General features: G+C 42.0%; 1 protein-coding gene across 1 annotated transcript in view; it reads left to right on the top strand.

Moving 5' to 3' along the window:
• The first annotated feature begins 16368 nt into the window (after positions 1-16368).
• The window catches only part of EXPH5 (exophilin 5), a 35360-nt gene continuing 30201 nt past the window's right edge, over positions 16369-21527 (top strand). Inside the window, exon 1 of the mRNA XM_054272055.1 lies at positions 16369-16487. Coding sequence (XP_054128030.1) covers positions 16369-16487 — 119 coding nt within the window. The remainder of the gene's footprint in view (positions 16488-21527) is intronic.

Genomic DNA, 21527 nt, shown 5'->3' with positions numbered 1-21527 from the left:
TCAAACCCAGCTTGCACACAAAATGATGGGATTCAGTGCATTTCCCTGATTTTTGGCAGCTGGGCATCACACTGCAAGGGAGTGTTGGAGGAGCATGGGTTCACAGAGACTCTTCTGCACTTCTGCCAGGAAGCAGCTGTACTCAGAGTATTAAAACTCTTGTGAACAGCTAAGTTTACTGTGAGCTGCAGATTTTTAAAGGTTTCCACTGTATATTTATGACCATTTCTGTTGTCTCTAGCGGCTTAAATGTGCAAGTAGCATTCACAGTATATTACTTTTGAACTATCTCAGTAGTCTTATTTGACATTCTTGTGTTGGGTTAACTTCTTCCTGTTAAAGAGAGAGAAGCTGCCCTGGCAACCTTGAAGCTTGATCTCCTTGTGCATTCTGAGGTCTAGGATTAACCATAACAAAGTGTAAATTTTGCTCCAAAAATGGCTTAGATTGACATCAAAATAAATTTCTTAGGTTTACTTCATGATTTTCTTCAGAAGCAAGAGACCATTATCTGAACATAAGTTCATGTTTTATTATCCTGTTCATTTAACTAGATCATTTTGCCTCTGCAGGATGTAAATACAGAAAGAAAGAAGAAAAGAAAAATAAAAAAGGTAAAAAGATAAAAGAAAGAAAAAAGAGAGGAGGAGAACAGATTATGACAGGAGTTTCACAGTGCCAGTAAAGACATAAAAGCTTTGTTTGTCATATACATCTGCATGCCTTTACAGACCTTTCTTCTGATTCAAGGTCTGATTTGGGGACTTACAAAGAGATGAGAACGGGTAATAGATACATTCTTCTCCTGAGTTTCAAAAGAAAAAAAGCCACTTTTTTCTTTCTTAGGTAATGGATCCTTCAAAGGCAGTGGCATATGCTGGTTTGCTTTTAAATAATTTTACAATTATTTATGCACTTATTTAGTAATTTGTCATTTTGGTATTCCAAGAGCTTCAGATTGGAGCAATAAAGTTGCTCTGTGTTTTCTAAGATACCACAGTAGTTTTTTATCTCATTTGCCACTTATAATATCCATAGTACAGCTACATACTAGGATATGTAGATTGATAAATAGAAGGTCTACATCTGTTGAAGTGTCATCATTCACAAATGTTTAAATGGATACCTGCTTTGATGTCCCATTTAGTGGGATAAATTTATTTCATTAGTATTCTGCAAAGGCTTCTATGTGTAATGGTGACAGAGAAACACACTCTTCCTACAGACACACATAAACATTATGGAAAAAAATTCACTAGCAATTTGACTCAAGAACACTGCATAACAAGATTCAAATCCTCTAGAAACTCAGTAAACGTATGCAGTTGCACTGGAAATATGGGGTTTATCTCTTTATCAGTTAGGAGTGGGTGAAACAGTGGTATTCAGGGGACTGAGGACTAGACAGAAGATAAGAAAAATCCTCAATGGCTCTATTGCCTTGTACTTTGAAGAGTAGTTTAGGTTATCACCACATGAGTACAATACACTGCTATTGTTATTAACAATGCTTGCAGTTGACAGTCACTTTGCACTGGAACAAGATCTACTTTCATCAAGTTACTAACAAATTATTGAGAGTAAGCATATAGTTAAGTAGATCTCCATTTAACAAGCTACTCAGCCAACTTGCAAATATCTCAGTATACATAAACTGCTTTTACCCTTTACTCAGGCAGTTAGAGAGTATTCAGGATTATTTTGTTGGATCATTTTCACTGGAAGGAAAACACCTGCTTTATCTCTGCATTGCCCTGGCTGTGCAAATCATCTACCCAAAGTCCTGTTTCTCAAATACAATAATAATACACAATAGCAGGAGGGTAACCTCCATACTCAGAAGCCTAAGCTCTTTTTCCAGATACGTCTGAGTTCAAAAATTTTGATACGTGTTAAATTACAAGTATAGATTTTATTGGTGTATTTTGGTAGTGGAATATAGGCATGAAAACAATTTGATGTTTACTATTTTTTGTTAACTGAGAACTATGTCATTCTAAGAGAGCAATGACAGAGAATTATATGCCACCAAGTAATGTGAATTAAAAATCCAGTAAAAGATTTGAAGTGGGCTGTAAGGCAGTGACGAAGACTTGCTCTTTCTTTTGGGTTCTCCTTCAGGTCACAGTTCCGGAGGTCTCTAATGCTCTTTCTAATCTCCTGGTTGCTTTTGTACACCTACGCTGTGTGATTCTCATGCAACCAAATCCACTCCCTGTTCTAAGAGTCACTCTGGTCTGATCATCCGCTAGAGTGGAGCTGAAGCCTCGCACAAGTAGGTCAATACTTTGCCTTCATGACACAAATCAATGACCCAGTCAAAAGTATTTTCCCAGCTCAAAGTTACTCCAAGTATGTTGCTGGGTCAACTAGTAGGCTTTATCACATTAGGCATTGCCTCTCTGTGCGAGTGATATCTGCAGCTGTCTCATCCTTTTCATCAGTTTCTCTGACTCTCCCTCCTATTCACTGATTCCCATGGCTATTGGGTCTGGATGCTGCAAGCACCAATTTAAAATTTTGCTTTAACATCACATTACACTTAGTTGGCTTCTTCCTAATCTCTTACTCAATCTCTCCACACATCTGCCTTCCTCATAGCCTGTTTTGTTCCACCCTCAGCCCTCACTGTTGCTTCCACCCTCACCTTGCACCAGCAAGGTATCACCACAGCCCACGCTGGAGCCATAATTAGTTTTCCGAGGCAAGAAGGTCATTTGGTAGGTCCTTTCCTGGTTCCCTCTTTTGTCATTTTCTGGGCATGGAGCCAGGACCTGGGCGTTTTGCCAGCACACATGCTGCTCTTCCACCCCACCCTGGACCTGTGTTCTTGCCTGCCTCACCTCTGGAGCCATGCCTGGGGCCACACCTCTCTCTACACCTCTGCCATGGAGCCACTCCTGCTCCTGGCCACAACACCTCTGCTGGCCCTGCCTGGACTGGGATCCTCCACACACCCTTGGCCCTGTGCTTCCCTGCCAGCTTCCTCCATGCATTTCCCAGCAGTGGAACACAGCTTGGGTCCACCAAGGTATAGTGCTTGATGCGTTGAATTTTGAATGCAAATAAAACAGATACACAGATATATTCATAACTGGCTCTCCTTGAGACAAGGAGAGAACACGGGCTGCATCAGTCAGACATCCACAGGTCATGGATTTTTAATTGATTTGTAGGTTTACAGTGATACCCAGACATATCAAGCTCCTCCATAGGTATGTCTGCTGGCACAGGGGCTCCTCTCCTCTCACAACAGCAGCTTGATGATCAGCCTTTGCACTGGGTCCGGCTGGGATGGAGTTAACTTTCTTCATAGCCTACTGTGTTTGCTGTTTGAGTCTGAGACAGTGTTAGTAACACACCAGAGTTTGGGTGTTGCTGCTCAGTGTTTGTAAAGCCCCAAGGTCACTTTTTTTTCCTTTTTCTTCCTCTATTCTGCCCCACCAGCAAATAATCTGGGGGTACACAGAAAGCTGAGAGGGGATACAACCAGGACAGATGACTCAGATTGACTGAAGGGATTTTCCATGCCATATAACATTGTGCTCAACTATGAAATCAATGGGAAAGAGGGATGTTTGTGGTTAAAGCATTTGTCATTACAAGTAACTGTTACATGTGGTGAGGTCCTGCTTCCCGGGAAGTAGCTGGACACCTTCTGCCAATAGGAAGTAGTGAATTAATTCTTTATTCTGCTTTGCTACTACAAATGGCTTTTCTTCACTCTATCTCAATCCAAGCTTTCAGCTTTTGCACTTCCAAGTCTCTCTCCCATTTTTCTTGGGAGAAGAGAGCAACAGACTAGATGTAGGCTCAAGGTCAGCCACTACAGCACACAAACTACTTTTGCCTTGGCTGACAAAGTCTTTTTGTTGTTCTGAATGAATACAGATCTGTTCTTTGTCAGCAGGGCTGATGGAAAACAGGTACACGTGTCCCCATCAAGACATGGAGGAAGAACTGGTTTTGCCTCTCACCTTGAATGAGGAGGTGTTTGAATGAAAAAGCATTTCTGGTACTCTGACTTAATCGTGCATGGCAAGGGTTAATTGCAAAGGCAAATAATTATTTCTTCCTCCTTTTTGAGCATCTTCTACCAAGCCAAGGAAATTAAGGAGAGAGGAGAATTTTTTGCTGTTCTGGGTACCAGGACTCAGCTCCTCCTTAGGAACTATCTGCTTTTACATTACCAATCTTCTCATCCCCATCCCCTGGACAGCATATCCAGCTCCTAACAAGATCATGAAATTTAAGATCACACAAAATACTAGATACTATTACCAGAGGCTGTCCATACATGGTAGAGGAGTTAAGGGTGATAGGCAGCTCCTAACTGCCTCCATATTATTTATTTGTCCAGGTGTGTGTCACCCAGGTGATGCAACGTGACACTTTTCAATGGGCTACAGCACTTGGATAGTCCATTCTGCCAAATTACAGTAGTCAATTCTATAAGTGCCTTTTTCCACCTTCTGGGGCAGCAACTGATCCCCAAAACATGCTGTCAGGTGTCCCAGTGTTGCAAAATGTGGTTATATAGAAAATTTTCTTAAGAAAGTATGTTGTTTGATGTTTGATCTTTGTGTCATTTCAGGCCTAATAAAAAGAAAGGAAATTGAATCCATGAAACAGATAGCAGCTAACAAGCTCTAAGGGATGTCTGGGTGTTAGAAGAACAAGTTAGTTGTTGGCAGCACTGCATTGTTAAGGTTTAGGGCTTGACAAGCTTCAATGATCTCAGATCCAGGGGGAGGTTACTAAAACATGGGAAGAAGAGTGTACCACTGATAGTGGACTCAAAGAATGCAGAATCTGTGGGCCACCAGGAAATTTGGCAGAATGGACAAGATAAGGAAAAAATAAATCCAACTCAGAAACTGTGCTGAATCAACCTCAGCTGGGGAAAGGTAATTCTGGTAGTGGGAGACTGACCATGGCTCAGGGCTCACTGACCCCAAAGCCCACAGCTCAAGAGCAGAGAATGACTGAGAATCATTAACCAATAGAAGATTAGCAGCACTATATAAGGATCTCTATACTGCAATGGGTCTGGTATACAAGGGCCTGCAGGGTAGGCAAGTCATTGCAAAATTAGCCCATGAGAGCAGATAGAATTTCCATTCTATATATGGCACAAAATCATTATTGTGCAATTCCACTGATTTGGTAATGTCTGTTGCCATGCCAAACCTGTGGCAATATTTCCACCATCAAACCCAGACAAGTACATAAATGTCATTGTTTACTGAGCATGTACATAAATCTCATAAATCCCTTTGCCTTTAAAGCCAAGCCATTGCTAAAGGCTGTGCCATCTTGGTTCTGTATTTTTCTTTTGCTCTTAAGAAAGAAGCTTCTATGTAGATTTTGTAAGCTTGTAAATAAAATGAGAAGGTAAAACTGATTAAGTTGCTTTGACATCTCTTGTGCCATCAAAATTACTTTTACTAGCATTTTTGGGCTAGTAATTAAAGTACAGACTCATCCTATCTTTATAGTGTTATAAAACTTGTGTGTGATTCTTTCATCTGATGAAATAGACCAGTATAAGGCAAAATTTATGGATGGTATTACAGGAAAATGAAAACATATATAAATTTTTCAGCATGCTACTGGTCACTGTACCAAAAAATACCCGAAAATGCTGCAGTTATATCAACATGACTTGATTATATACTTGAATGTAACCATAATTTATGTATGTGTGTGTGTAGCCTCTAATGCCTTCCCTGTGGAATATTGATACAATTTCTCCATTTTTCATTATTCCTCATGAAAAAATTAGTAATGGATTTCATAGCACAGTCATTTTTTAATGCACAAAAACTTCACATTCTTTTCAGTATGAAATACCAAGTCTCTATGGTTCATTTAAAAAGTGGTAAATTGCAAGAAAACTAATAATGTAGCTACTTCAATTGGAACAGGAAAAACTTCTTAACTCTGCATCCCTTCAGGACCCAAGATTTTACCTAGTCTGCACCAAATGTTTTTAAATACATGTTGACACAATTAGAACAATTGAAGCACAGATTTACCCAGAAGGAGAGTACCAAAGAGGCTGAAGTTCCCTGCTAACATTACAAGCTACCATCTCCAGTGCTCCCCACTAAAGAGCTCTGCAGAGCACACAGTTCTCCCTTACAGGCTTACACAGACCAACTATTCATGAGTGGCTGGATCAGGCGCCACAATAAAGGTACCTGTTTGGATTGAAGCTAGAAATGGAACAGAAGAGCTCGTTTATAGGAGAGCTGCTTGTTTAGCAGAAATTCTCATACCACAAGAATGGGGTAGGCCAAATAAAAGAAAAAACATTCAATTTTGCATCAGTGTTTCTAATGTATTGAAGTTGCTTCTGTTTCCCTACCTACTGAAATCCTCTTCATTTACTGCCAGGTGCACTGGAGAGAGTCCTTTGCTTTCAGCCCCTCTGTACTGATCCATTTATTTCATTTAATCCTGTTATTAATATGCAGGGTTACTACTTCATTTTTAACATGTTAAAAATCCTTCCAAGCTGACCTCTTTTTCCTTTGCATTAGGGTTGCCAAAAAGGGTTGTCTGGGGAACTTGAAACACACAATTGTCAGGAAAGAGGCAAAGCAAGGCAGCCTCCTCTCCCTCATGCAGCTCCTGGTAATGTTCTGTCTTCTCAAACATGTGTTACTCTGAAGCAGATTTACAGGTAGAAATGGAAACTGAATTACAGAATAGATGTGTAGTGTCTAACTCCAGGGTTTGTAAATCTCACTCAGATGCTAGCTCCTTCCTTTCACAGAGTTCCTTCTCTCTCCTCCTCCAAGACCTCCCTACCACTTGCACATCAAATCAGTGAGCTGTGAAGCCAGTTAGGAATTTAGCAGGAATTCATCAAGGAAGAAAGAGAACACAAATCTTCTGGCTTCATCTCTCCCAGCAAAGGCCCCATGTTACATGTTGCAGTCACAGTCATGTAATGCACGCTCACTGTTTCCTCAGTTCCCCACATGAAGACCAGGACTGGAACCACACCCTGGTTACACAGTAAATTTTCAATGGTTTCATTTGGATAGCCATTCATTTCCATCTCTGATAGCAGGGCCCAAAAGTTTCCATCAGATTTTCAAACTACAACTCCATTGCACTCTGTGTTATAAATAGTCCAATAAGCCTACTGATACCTGGGGTGCAGCACTGAGGAGCTCTGCAAAAGTGACAGTGTAAAACAAGTTTCAGAGGTGTCACTTAAACAGAGCGATAACATCCTGCTGGACTTCATTTAATATATTCCAGGTATTAATTAAAGAGCTAATAATCCTGTGGAAGGTAAAAACATATGTATTTCCTGATGTTACTTGAATTAGAATTGTTAAAGACAGTTATCACTAAGGATTTATCTATACTGCTTACATATTTAATTCATAAGATGGAGGGGGAAAAAACTAATTTGCAAAAAAATCCTGTTCAAAATATAACCTGTGTTTATTGAATATCGTTTCTCATTAAGCATTGAGTATCCATTTCTCCTTGAATTTAATTAAGTATACTTGATTAGAGAGTGAACAGCAGTAATTGACAAGACTCATTAAATTCCCCTTAAAACATACAGCTATGGACTTCACTGGGAGGTAAATCAAACCCTCAATTAAGAGCCAGATTGCTTCAAGATTAAAACAACTTGTTTCAAAGCCTGGGGACAGTTTGTTCAATTTCATACTATATTGGTATTCTTCTTTTATTAAGTGCACAAACAGGTGGGATGAGATTCCTCTCACCTAACTTTAGATGCATACAGTTTACAATTTGGAGCTAGTCATGCCAGGCTCCCTTTATACTCAATAGAGAGAAACAGCCTCTCTTAAGGCATGATTCATCTGACCTATTTAAATGTCTACTTTGGAATGAGATAAATTGTGTACTATAACCATTTGGTGTTCTTCACTGAAAATAAAAGTAATTAGGCTAATTCATTTAAAGGGAGCTGTCTGCAGCACAAGTGCTTATATTTAGGAAAATGATTACTTTCTTTGGCAGATGAAGGCATTTACATTCATCATCAATGTGTTTAGATGAGGATAGGTTAGGTAGTGGTACTGAAGCATAAGTGTATATTTTACTTGATCTTTCAGATGAAACTTGATTGCTATAGAAAGCGAAGGTAAAATATTTTTTACTCAATAATCCTCTTTATTCTTCTGATCTGCTGTATTTGTAGCTGACCAACATCAAAAGTAACTGGTATTTAAAAGAAGGATGTGAACTGGCTACTCCTTCCCCTCCATTGTTAGGGGTATTTATGCAAACACAGGGAGGAAGGTAAAGGAAGGATTTTGCCTCATTCTTGTGATTCTCTTGCAATAAAAGGACTCTTCGAGTTAAGTGCTAAAAGTGACACAGAATTGTCTGTGATATAATTAAGTTCAAGATAATCTGCTGCTTTGCAGGAATGAAAGGCATTTTCATGCCACAATTTATATTAATTTCCCCTGGCATATTCACAGAGGCATTCTGATTTAGCTGTATCATACTTGCTGTACCTTGTTCTCTGAGACAGAGCATGTAAATAAAGCCAGAGATTTCTCTGGGGCATTAATAATTGTACTTGTTTCAGGGTTTAAACAGAGTATGATATGATTTTAGCTCGAAAATAATTTTACTAAAGATATCATTAAGATTCTTTATTATGCAATTTTATTATAGATTTTGAGACTTTTTGTGTTTCATTTATTTTAATTGTCTTAATTAAATGAAAATTGAACTAATATTTTTTGTAAAATGTATTACCTTTCTTCTCCACCCAGCACTGGAAACCATTAAATTCTAAGGACATTAATCAGGGTTGCTGCTGGTGACTCTCTCTGATAATCTGATTATTAGTCTCTAGTAAAAGATTACTTGATATATATGATGAAATAAACTTCCTCAAGATGGACTACATTTACATCTTGCAGTCAGTACACAGAAGCATTTCCTGTCTCTGATAATTTTTGTTTTGAGGAGTTAAATGTGACATATATGCTATAAACCACTTGCAATCACAGAAGCATAAAGTGATCTACATGGACTCTGGGACCTTGTCAGGTTGAATCCCCTCTCAAAGCAGGGGATTGCTTGATCACTGAGCATCTGATGTTAGATGCTCAGTGCCTTCCCCAGTTTTACACATCTGCATCTTTCCTAGACAACCTGGATCAGCCATAATTCCATCACTGGAAGTTTTCAAAGTCAGGCAGTGTGAAGTTTTGAGCAACTTGATTTAGTGAATAATAACATCCCTGTCCATGGCTGGGGGAGATGAACCAAATGATCTCTAAAAGTCCCTTTCAACCCAAATAAATCCAGGATATTTTTTTATTAATAATGGTGACTTAGAACTTTTTCAGGGAATTTATGTCCATTATTACTTGTCTTTTTGTGTTGCACCTCCAAGGAGCTCTGTAACCATCCACTAAAAAGTTGTACACAAATTTTCTTAACCTTTTCTTTGGCTCAGCAAACCCGTTTACCTCACCTCTAGTCAAGTGTCACAGGCTACACCCCTCTGGTCAGTCTTATGCTCCTCTACTGGACTTGTCCCTGTGTGCTAATGTTTCTTGTATTTGGGAGCACAAAACTGGACACAACACTCCAGATGCAGCCTCTTGAGTTCACAAGGAAGTCACTTTACCTGGCCTGCTGGCTACACCCTTAATAAAGCCAGCCAGCACGCAGTTAGGCTTTGTTGCTGCAAGGGCACATTTCTGGCTCATGTTTGGGTTGTTCACTGTGACCCCCTCCACCCCAGGTCCTTTCCCAAAAGACTCTGTTCTAGCCTGTCAAATTGTACAGTGGTATTGTGTCATAGAGCTTTAGATGAGGCTTTACTTGCCTTTTTTAAATGGCTTTTTTGTTTGCTTGCTTAGTTTTTTTAATTTCCCTTTTTGAACTTCAAGTTTCTGTCAGGCTGTTTCTCTAGCCTGTTGAGATCCCCCTGATGCCCTGCCATCCAGCATGCCATCTTTTCCCTACCATTTTCCCCACCTGCTAATGAGGATGCATTCCATTCCATCATTCAGGAACTATAGATGGCATGATGCTGTCCTGCTTTAACCCCATCCAGCAAGGAAGTTGAGTCCCAGAGGTACAGAATCAGAAGAGTAAAACTGAGAACTTGTGGATTGAGATAAAAACAATTTAATGAAACAGAAGAGGAAGTAAATCATAGTAGCGTTAATTACCATAATAATAGGAATTAGAATAGACAAAATAAGTGATACATAATGCAGCTGCTCTCCACTTCCCAAGTGATGCCCAGCCATTTCCCAAGAGCAGCCCCTGGCTGGCTGGCTGGCTTTTGACCTAATTTATATGCATCATGATGGCATGTGGTACTGAATATCCCTTTGGTCTTTAGGGTCAGCTGCCCTGGTTCTGTCTCCTCCTAACTTCTTGTGCCTCTCCAGCCTTCTTGCTGGCAGGGCATGAGAAGCTGGAAAATCCTTTACTTGATAGAAACACTACTTAGAAACCTAAAGATATCAATGTGTTATCATATTAAATCCAAAGCACAACAAGATACCAGCTACTAAGAAGAAAATTATCTATCCATCTATCCCAGCCAAAACCAGGCCAGATGCAGCAGTCAGATTTGGGGTAGCTTTTATGTAACAGCACATGCAGAGGGAAGCACAGGGACATTTGAGTAAGTCTTCACTGTCACATGAGATTTCATTTGAGTTTGCATGCCTTGCCTATCTTTCTCATGTGCTGGTTCACATGAGAAAGATGCTGAATCTAGCATAAGCATGAAAACTGGCTTGAAAAGAAATTAAGGTACAACTAGAGAAATTTTGAGTTTGAATTTAATCCCTGAAAGCAGTTTGGATGCAAAAATGCACAGCTCATTTGAATTGGTCTATTCCCAATCCTATAAAGTTGTCCCACCATACAGAGCAGCCTCATCTATCCACATTTGACACCACTCTGCTTCAACTCTGATATCCCTCTTTCAGCTGCTGGTAAACTGCAAAATTTTTAAGACTCTGATGATGAAGAACAGTTTGATATCAAAAGGGGATCCGTTGGCTCCTAAGGTTATATCTTCTAGTAGGAAATATCCAGAAACTATTTGAGGACAGCCACTCCAACAAAATCTCATAGCAGCTGATCATGATCACATTAGCAGAACAGCTAGGCATAAAAGAAGAGGAATCCTCATGAACTTTATTGCTAAGGAGCCTTCCACAGCCACATGCAACACATACTCCTGATAACAGCCATGGATCTGGAGTCCAGAGTGATGGCCCCTCATTCTTATACTTGAAGAAACACCAAAGTTAATTCCTTTCCATCATTTCTATAGAAATATAGAATATACAGAACTCCATATTCTAATTCTCTCATTTATTTGGAATATATATGAATTTATAATCAGAATATATATGCAGAAATCTATGTTCATAAGGTAATATGTAATATAATCTATGTTCCATACAGCAAAGTATGCCTTTGTCCTTACTATCCTGAATGTCTTCATATCACAAACTTTACCACCATACCAGCAAACTTGCTCACCTCTGCTCACTGCTCATTTCTTTTCCAGGTCACCTAAGAGTGTGCTCAGAGCTTTGGGAAAATCAGTGGTTACCAGTGGTTGTGACCAGTAGTTACCACTGGCCTTCCACTATAATAAGTAACCTATCTTCTTACCCTCTATTTCCCAAGTTGTAACCTGTTATTGACCCATAAAATGACTTTTTATTTAATCTCATAATACTAAATTTCCTTGGAAGCTGTTGATGATGGTACTATGAAATGTCTTTAAAAGTACAAGCAGATTACATCAACTTGGCTTTGTCCAAATATTTTCTGCCATCCTTCAAAAAGAGCACTGTCAAGTAGAATTTTGTTTTTAGAAGTCAAACTGAATCTTCCATAGTGCTTCTTTTATATAGCATTCATTGATCTGCCTTACAGACTCTCTGATGAGCTTCATGATGTGCTGAAGAAGGGTTTAGTCCTCATTTAGAGATCTTCAGCAAGTTGTTCCTCCCAGCTTTTTTTTTTTCTTTTTTCCCCTTTTTAAAAATGTTATCAGCCAGGATTTATGAATTGTTCTATTTTCCTCATTTGGATATGACTACCGTGTTTTAAATGTTGCCTTCTTGCTTCTGATGACATCTCTTCCTTATGGTTTAGTCACACCTGGTGCTTTGTACCTTTACTCAAGCCTCTCTTAATAGGTTGCATGCACTGGCATATGACCTAAATATATAAAATGTGTAATTCTGCCATGTCCCAAGTATTGGCCTCTGGTGATTATGTTTATGCACATATTAGTTAAGGAGGAAGAGAAGGCTGCCTAGTTTCTGCCACGAGAAGAGATGTTACATGCAGTACTAGCCAAACTATGGCTCTGACAGTCAAGCCATCAGACCTCTAAAAAAGCAGAAACCCTGCATAATTTCAACCAAACATGTTCACCCTCCCATTCCAACAGTGGTTTTATACTCCAGAGCTGTAAAGTGGTTTAATACTCCAAAGCTGAAAAGGTAACAATCTGTTTTGTATGCCTCTCTGGGCTGCAGCCCTCTGCTGCAACACCCTACTAGCCAAATCTGTCTTGCCCTGTGAGGGGGATCCTACTTACAATATTCTCTTCTCTCCCATCCAGAGAAAGTGAGTATTAAAAATTAAATTAGTGATTAACTGAATCCTAAAAATAAGGGCAGAAGAAGGACAGTCAGTCATAAGGAAAGAGCAATACAAAGGGGTGTCATGGATTCATTTTCCAAAGGAGCACCAAATACACAGAGGGTAGTGTCATGAATGCCAGGGTCAGACAGCAGAGTCTGACCATTTCAGAGATCTCTCTCAGATTTCAGTCACCATTTCAGAGATCTCTCTCATGACCACCTTTCCTTGCTGCTATGCAATGCTAATATGCTTTTGAGACATTGCTCTTACCTTTCTTCTGGTAGGCAAAAACCAGATCATATTTTGATGTCCTTAAGTCATTCTAAGGGATCAAGAAGTCTATTCCAGCAGAAACAACCCTGCACAGGAAACAAATTGAGGAGTCCATATTGGCAATGGATGGGGCAGGAAGGCCTTGGAGCAAGAGGCAGCAGCAAGCAGTACTTGTAAGGTGAGGAAACGTGCTGCGTGGGCAGAACAGAGTCTAAAAGTGGGGGAAGGGAGCAGCCCACACTCCAGGGATGGGGAGGAAAAAAGAAGCGGGTGAATGACAGACTCAGCAAGAAGAAGTGCTTGAGGAGATTGTGAAAAGGAGCAGTCTGTAGCCACACAGGCTACAAGATGTGACTTGGGAACACAGTGTACCTTGAAGACTGGCTGTCCCTGTGGGAGCAGAGCTGTTGCCCATGGCATTCACAGGGTGGTCAGTGATGGTCTGCACCCCACAGCCTGCTCAGCCTGGTCTTGGCTCCCTCCTTGCCTCACAAGAGGCTGTGTAGCACACAAACAGCTACAAAAACACAAATAGCATTTGGATGTTGATGTCCAGGCAATCTTCAAAGTGCACCACTTCACAGCTGAAATGCCTAAAAGAGAGGCCAAAGCTCTCTTGAAGGGGGAATTAATGGCCCAGTGAAAGATCCTGGAGGACACCCACTACTCAGTGGAGGTGCTGACTTGTGGCAGTGGGAACCATACACTGCAAGCCTCCATGTCCCCTGAAACTCAGATGGATCTCCAGATGTTAACCCACATCAATAAGCAATGACTATTAGAATAAATGGAGGAATAAACAATGGGCTTGTTAAACAGAGGAGAGGCACTGCTTTTGTCCTTATGAGTAGTATGATCTGAGTATTTTTCACCTAGCCTAGTGTCAGAAATATTTATTTCAAAAGCAATAAGCAGATCTAGCACATTTTAAATGGAAGACGCTTCATATTTATTCTTTGCCTTGTCACAAAGCCATTCTCACTTAACTCAGGGAGTTAATTAAACCAGCCTTCACTAATCTGGCTGACAATTTAGACGGTAATTAGTGCAACAGGAATAGACAAGACCTTACAGTTCTTTCAAGCCTCAAGGCTGTTACAAGCCTCGAGGCCAATTGCTACAAGATTTAACCAACCCTTCTGCACATTCCTCCCAATTCCCTAGGCACAGACCAACTTTTAGAATCAATCCTTCTGGCTTTCCAGAACCCTACACTTTTAATTCCTCCACTGAGAATAAGTGAAGTTAGCAACACCCCATTAGTACAGCAGTATTTGCGAAACAGTTTTTGAAGAATTTGCCCTATAATTAAAATATGTGTGTCAGCATCCTCTTCAGTGGCATTGGCAATTAACATTACTAACGATGTCTCATGTCTGCAGCCTCTCATATGCTATTTTGGCCCTCTGTTTCAGGTTTTTAAACCGGAAAACACTACTTATTCACAAGAAACACTTCTGTATCTTCCTGGAACAGCTGTTAACTGAAAAACATGGAAAAAATTTAAAGCATGTCTCTTATCTTAGGTTTATCAAGCAGAAATTAAAGCACGTAAGGTGCTAGGGACTCCAAATACTGGAATACAGGCAGTGTTTTCCTGTCATCATGATCCATATATGGAAAAGACATAAATTGTAAGAGAGTTGGAGTAATGAAAAGACATTTGGAAAAGTGGTTTTTTCACCAAAAAGTGGTTATTTTACCAGAAAATAAATTACTGGTAAAAGACTCCATAGATAGGAGCTGTTTCTACTCCTGGTCCAACACACACTTTGTAATGGTTATGTGATGTACCAAAGATGCTGTGTAAAATGAAGGTCTTATACAGATGGCTATGCCCAAATCTCTAAATAGAATAGAATAGAATATTTCTGAATAGAAACCACTGAAATAATTATCATTCTGAAGTCTTGCAGCATCCCTGTAAAGCCATTAGTGTATGTACTTGTCACTCTTCTAAACAATTCCATTGCTTTGTACACACACACAAAAAAATTCTTTCTTATTACCTGACAGACTTTACATTGCTTATACATTAAATGAACATCTTGTCCCTGTTTCCCTCTGCACTAAAAAAATGCCAACAAATAATGGGAATTATGTTATTCCCATTATCAATGATGGGAAGAAAAATGCACCAATTACTCCAATTTATAGAAATTAAGGAAAAGAATGACAGAAACTTAGAAATACAAATCTATTCTTGACTTACATGCAGGATAGATAAAATTATAGACAGTCACCAAATCTGTGGGGAAATGCCACCCTTTATTTGTAAGAACTGTAATATATAACTTCCTTTGCAAAGCTGTAAGAAAATGCACACCCTTCCTATTTATTCTGTATGCATGTATTTATTTTTCACCATAGAATCACAGAATGGTTTGGTTTAAAGGTCATCTATTCCAATTTCCTGCAATGAGCAGTGACAACTTGTAAGTTGCACAAGAAGTTAAAAAACCACAACTCACCATTAAGATGCAATATTGTTTATAAGGCAAGTGTGGGCATTGATGAGCTTCATTGCAATGGATGTACGGAAAAAAATGTTACCATGTTCTGCCCCAGCTCTGAATGATGCAGTAGCAGAAGCATGATGCAGAAGCACAGTGAGCAACTGCTTCCCACCCTGCAGGTGCCAGTCAGAAAGGGAGAGTGATGTCTAATTTGCTGCCTGGGAGGGTCCCCAGGAGAACTCCATGCACTCAGCTTCTGCTGGTGAAACAGTCACTCTGTTATGCTAAATGCAACAGAATGCATGGGTAAAGTCCAAGCATTTCTACATTGTTTCTAAAAGGTGCAAGAGCCACAGCTGTCCCTGGTGCAGTAGGGGAACGCGGCGTGCCCCACGGAGGAGCTGCCGGGGGCCGAGCGACGCCCGGGCGGAGCGCCGGGGCCGCACTCGGGTGCCGTGGGGAACCGGGCAGAGACGTGGCGGGGCTTGCCCAGCGGGAACGGTGCCGTCAGCGCCAGGAGGGAACCGCAGCGGCCCCGCCGTGCGGGCGTGCGCTCCCTGGGCAGTGCCACAGCAAACACCGCGCCGAGCGCTCAGCGCATCACCCGACTGAACCGGGGGACACGAGCACGGGGCGAGCGGCCACTCCAACACCAACGCCCACTCCGGTTCCGGCTCCGGCTTCGGCCCCGACGGCGGTGCCGCCTCCCCGCTCCTCCCTGCCCTGCCCTGCCCTGCCCTGCCCTGCCCCGCCCCGTCCCGCCGGGCTGCGCTGCGATCGCTGCGGAGGGAGTTGCCCAGCCCGGGCCAGGGCGGTTCCGAGCGCTCGCCGCGCCGGCTGTCGCCGTTCAGGGACACGCGTGTCCCGCGGTGCCGGCGTGCCGGTCCGCCCGGCGCTCGGCCATGCTGGTGCGGCTGCACGCTCCGCGGGGCTCAGCGCTGCCCGCCCGCCTCCGCCCGCCCGCCCGCCGATAAGCCAAGCCATGACCGCAGCGCCCCAGGGGCCAGATCTCAGCTTTCTGAACGAGGAGGAAGCCAGGGCGATTTTCCAGGTGCTGCAGAGGGACGCGGAGCTCCGGCGGGCAGAGAAGGACCGAGTCAGGTATACCGGCTTTCAGCCCGTCCCGCCGTGCCCATCGCGTCCCTGGGGAGGCGGAGGGCGCGGAACGGGGTGTGCGGGGCGCGCACGGCCCCAGCCCGGCGGCGCGTGGGGACGCTCATCCCGAGGGGGAGAGCGGGAAAGGAGGTGGGCAGCGGGAAAGGGGGTGGCGGGGGGCGCCCCTCGGGGAAGGGTGTGCGCCGGCCGAGGGGCTGCGGGGCTGCGCGGCAGGGAGGGCTGAGCTCCCCGCGGTGCTGCCGGGGCTCAGCCAGCGCTGCCTGCCGCCGGAGCCGTCCGGCCGGGCACCTGGAGCATCGGGACGTTTGGGAAATGCGTGTTGTGACACAGACGGCTCTGAGTCACGGCTGCGGCTCCCCGTGGCACCTCTCCTTCCCCAGGGAGGAGGAGGAGGCCGCTTCTGTGCTTCGCCGTGCCGCTGGCATGGGGTGTGGGCTAAACACCGGTACCCGGGAGACCACGGCGACGGGGAAGTTGTGCCGGACCTTGCAGGGAAACGTAGCAACTCTGCGGCTTTTGAGTCGATCCTGGCAGCTTTTGGAAACAGGCAGGCGCTCACCTGCCTGAAAGGTAGTTCACGAGACTCTTGAAAGTGACTTAATTGAATTCTCTCTGCCTTATCAAGATATAGGACACCTCGACCTTGTCTCTAGCTCGTATTTCTCCTTTGTGCAATCATCAAAGCTATTTGTGTTGATAGTGAAACCAAAGGTCGAGGAATTAATAGAAATTATGCTGGAAAATGAGCCGTTTATTATTAAAGGTTATAATTTCTTCCCGGAGGTATGAATTTTGGCACATTGTGAAGTGAGAGGCAGTGTCCTCTCAGATTTGCAAGTGGGCACTTTTCACAAGAAATGCTTTCATGTAAGATATAGAGGGAATGTTAATGAGTAACATTTGCGTCAAGTGGATTTTTGTACTGTGTATTTTTGATTTCAGTAAAGTGGATTTTATGATGAGCATGGTTAAATATTATGTGTCAACAATGACTTACATCTAAAACTTGTCTTGGTTTTCTGTGGCATGTGCACCTGGACTGAGTTAAGTTTGGCAATTTCTTTCTTCCATAATTTGGTATTACTTTTCTTTTTCTGATTAATTTCTGTTACATATGTCTTATTATTACCCTCCCAAAAAGAAAAAATATTTTGCTGGATATAGGGAATTACATAGCTGGAGGCCTGTAAGTTTAAAACTAGAGGTTTTGGCACTAAAGCTGAAGCAAATGCATTCCAGTGCTGTTGAGAGCCTTGTGAAGCAGTAGCCTGCTTTTGAGCTTGAGGCTTTCACGTACCCCCAAATTTGTATTTTTCTTTGTCTATGCACTTAGGACTTTGTCAATAGAAAATGTTATTTATGTGAAAGCTGTCAAAATAAACATGGTATAACAGGTTGTTTCTGGTGATGCTTTATTGAGATGTAGTCTGTTTAAGTCTCAGCTGAAGAGGCATTGACAAGTTGAGCAGAAGGTAGGTGAAGTATTTATGACCAAGGTGCCATACTGAAAATCTAGGTTAAACCCTGGATCTGTCAAAGGTATGTGTCCTTGGGCAAGTTTCCTAATCTCTCCTGGACCTAATAAAAGTACTTTCTTTCTCACTCCACTTGTCTACCTGGTCTTATTTAGACTGTAAGTTCTTCAGGCCAGAAGACTCTCATCAGGAGCAGACAGATTCCAGTCTGTGTGGTGTTGCCCTGTGCTACTATAATCAAAGTAATAACAGTGATCACCCTGGAGGGCCAAATCTTGCAGTTCCTATATGACCACAGTGAGCTTCAGAGGCTCTAAACAAAATTGCATTTGTTCCCCTTTGTCTCATATGCCTGCCTCCTTGCCATTCTTATAACTATTATTTTAATAATTAACTTCATAGACATTTTTTCAGTATAAAAGTTTTAAAAGAATGCCTGAGAACTGTGGCAGCCCACTCCTGGGATATTTTCAAAGTGTGATTTTGAAGCTATTTGATTGACGCTGTCAATCAAACAAGGCATACAGGAGACACTGTGGAATGGAAGGAACAATTTCATTAAGACTACTCTTTCTGGACAAAGTTAGTGAAGTGAGTTGCCCCTCAAACTGCTCTTGAGCATGGTTTTGGAAATAGCTAGTTGGAGCTGGACAGGGCCAGGGAGCAAATCAGTAACAACCAGTGGTCAGAAACAAATTGGTAAAGTGTTTTCAGTGACCATCTGTATTTCCAATACAGCATGTTCCTGTATAGACCAATGCAGACTGGACTGACAGAGGGAATGAAGCATTTGCTGCCAGACCAAAGTCAGGTTCCAATGACTGCGCTGATCTTGTCCACACTGTTTGATGTCCTACAAGCAAGCACATAGCTGTCTGCCAGTCTCTTAAAAGATCAATGAAAAATTGAAATTCATTCCCTCTTACAAAGTGGGATCTAGAATCCGAAAAGCAGGAACAAGCTACATTTGTTATACTGAAAAATGTTAACTCCAGTTCATTTTGAAAGATGAAATAAGAAATAAAATCAAAATATTAATTCTTACTTTCTCTGTGGTTTATTGTGACTTCATCAAATGTATTGAGCTTGCAATTATTTCCTGACAAGTACATTTATTTTCTTGTTGCTTACCTGCACTGGGTAGAACTGGATCCCTCTTCATCCAGTCAGCCCATTCCTTTGTGAAATGAAGTGTAGAATGGGGAGATTTTCTGGAGAAAGGTTGCTTTATACAGCCTCTCTCATCTCCCTTTCTCTTTGTAGCCTTTGTGTAGAGCAGGAACGTGTGAGTTAGGTTGTCAACTGTGCACATTTGTGTAGCTCTCAGCTCTGCTTGGTGCTTCCCCTCCCGTTGCACATTCTTTGGGAACTGTTGGCCCTTTCTTGGCTCCCTTGGAAGTCTTCAGACCTCTAAGCCTGGCCTGGGACACCTCTCAGTATAGCTTTGGCTTTTATACAGAAATGAACGGTATGTCCTGTTGCACCTTAATTTATTCTTGCTCTGAACAGGGAGCAGAGTTCTTGCTGTGTCCCGGCCTGCTGGTTCCCAGGAGTGCATTTTTTGGCCGGTTCTCTCCTTCCAGTGCCCTCTCGTGGCTCCTCTCAGCTGTACCTTTGAGCAGCCACCACAAACCAGCCCTACCTGCCTCCTTCTCCTTGAAACAAGTTCAGAGAAGCAGCAACAGTGAGCTTTGGTATAACTCATATGGCTGCTCACTGCTATTTACACCGAAAATAATTCAGAAACTTATTAATCACCTATATAATAATTTAAAAGGAAAAAAACTTACTCATTTTGAACTTGGGTAACGCTTCCCTTCAGATTTCTTTGCTCATCCAATCCAGTTTCATTCAAAGAAAATTTCATTTATCATGCTAGTGCGGAAGAGAGATGGAATTTAGTGTTTTTATATCAATATACATGCATTGTTCCATTATAGTATTTGCAGTATTAAGGCAGGAGTCCAACTCAAGTCATTAAATGCTACTCAATAAGCCTGGTTAGTGAAACTGATGATTTTACAGAAGCTTGTGGAAGGAAGTTCCTTATCACAAATACTTCAGTTAGAATTAGATGCCCAGGAGAAGGCAGGGAGGAATACAGCATGTTCACAGTGCAGTATCCTGTTCAGATGGCCGTTTCCGTTTCTATAACAGTGCAATGAATACTTGCACAGGTATTAATATCACAGATCAACTTTCTGTATGTAATGAAATAGGCCAGAAAATCACATATTTGACTAATGGTTTCAAGACTACAGAGTCCACCCAGCTCATCTTCCTAAGCTTTGTTCTGCAGCTGCTGGGGACAGAAATGAAAAAAAGAACTGACAGCTAAGACTTGCACAGAGACTTCCAGGTCCCAAAGACCAAACAAACCTGAAGGTGCTTCTCTTTTCTGTCCTTTATTGATGAAGCAAATGGGCAGGATGAAGAGAGGCTGACTGCCTTCCATCTCTTCAGGACAGCACTTCAGAGCCTGGCAGGTAGCAGAGGAACTGGCAGTCCCTGTAGGAAGTCTCAGCAGCATTAGGGCATGAAGCTATGGGATACAGAGGTGGAGCTAATGCCTTTTATCTCCAAGGCAGCTCCTCCCTCTGCAGAGTGTAGAGAGGCAGACAGTGCCCAAGCAGGTGTCATTCCAGTCAAGTGTGCATCTCTGATGTCTCATAGTCTGAGCACTGGGTGTTGAGATGCACCTCCACCCCTGGAACTGCATCAAGGCCAAGAGAAAGGAGCTGAGATGAGAAGATCCAGGAGACATGGAGCCAGCTACTTAAAAGAGGCAGCAGGTAGGAGGATGTGGCATGGGAACAGGTAGCTGGTACAGTTGCAGGTTGTCCAAAAAGTGAGCAGTTGGAAGACAGAGTAGGAGAGTTATGGATAAATAGAAAATGCATGTAAAAGGGCACAAAACTCTGTATCCTTTAATAATTTTATTTAGGAGACTTGGCTGTTTTATGCAATGCTCCTATTACAATTGCATGCAATAGTCTTGTGCTGGTTTTGTTAATTAATCCTTGAGAAAAAGGGAAATATTGTTATCTTCACTTACAAAAAAGATATTGAAAATAACTGAGAGACTGAGCCACAGAATAGGGAAATGAACCTACCTGCCCTAACAGCAATTTACTTTCTAGATCATGTTTTGAGAACTAAGTATGCATGTATTATTTAAGGATCTTTTTTCTTTTTTTCAGTAGGAAGAATGGCAAAAAAAAAATTGCCCTCTCTAGAACATACCTGGCACCTCAGCCACTGTCTCTGAATAGAAGCTGAAAAAAAGAGGAAAGGGAAATGGAGTTTGTGGGAGAGGAGAGCAGTCATTCTATTTAGTTTAATTTGTTTTGCTCTTTTCCAGGTTGGTTTATGCTTTTTGGGGGGGGAATGTTTAGGAAATTTATTTTACAGATGACTATGAGAATAGACAGGAGCAAAACAAAGGTTTATTTTAATTTACCCTCAAATTTGAAGATGAAAAGCATATGAAATTAATTGGAAGGTACAGTCAGCACCACTCACTGCTCCACTCTTGCTGACCCATTAACAA

Source organism: Melozone crissalis, unplaced genomic scaffold (genome assembly GCF_028551555.1).
Source record: "Melozone crissalis strain CALT ecotype California unplaced genomic scaffold, PUWL_Pcris_2 ptg000013l_1, whole genome shotgun sequence".
NCBI classification, from domain to species: domain Eukaryota; kingdom Metazoa; phylum Chordata; class Aves; order Passeriformes; family Passerellidae; genus Melozone; species Melozone crissalis.
This window is presented reverse-complemented; position numbering and strand designations above follow the sequence as displayed.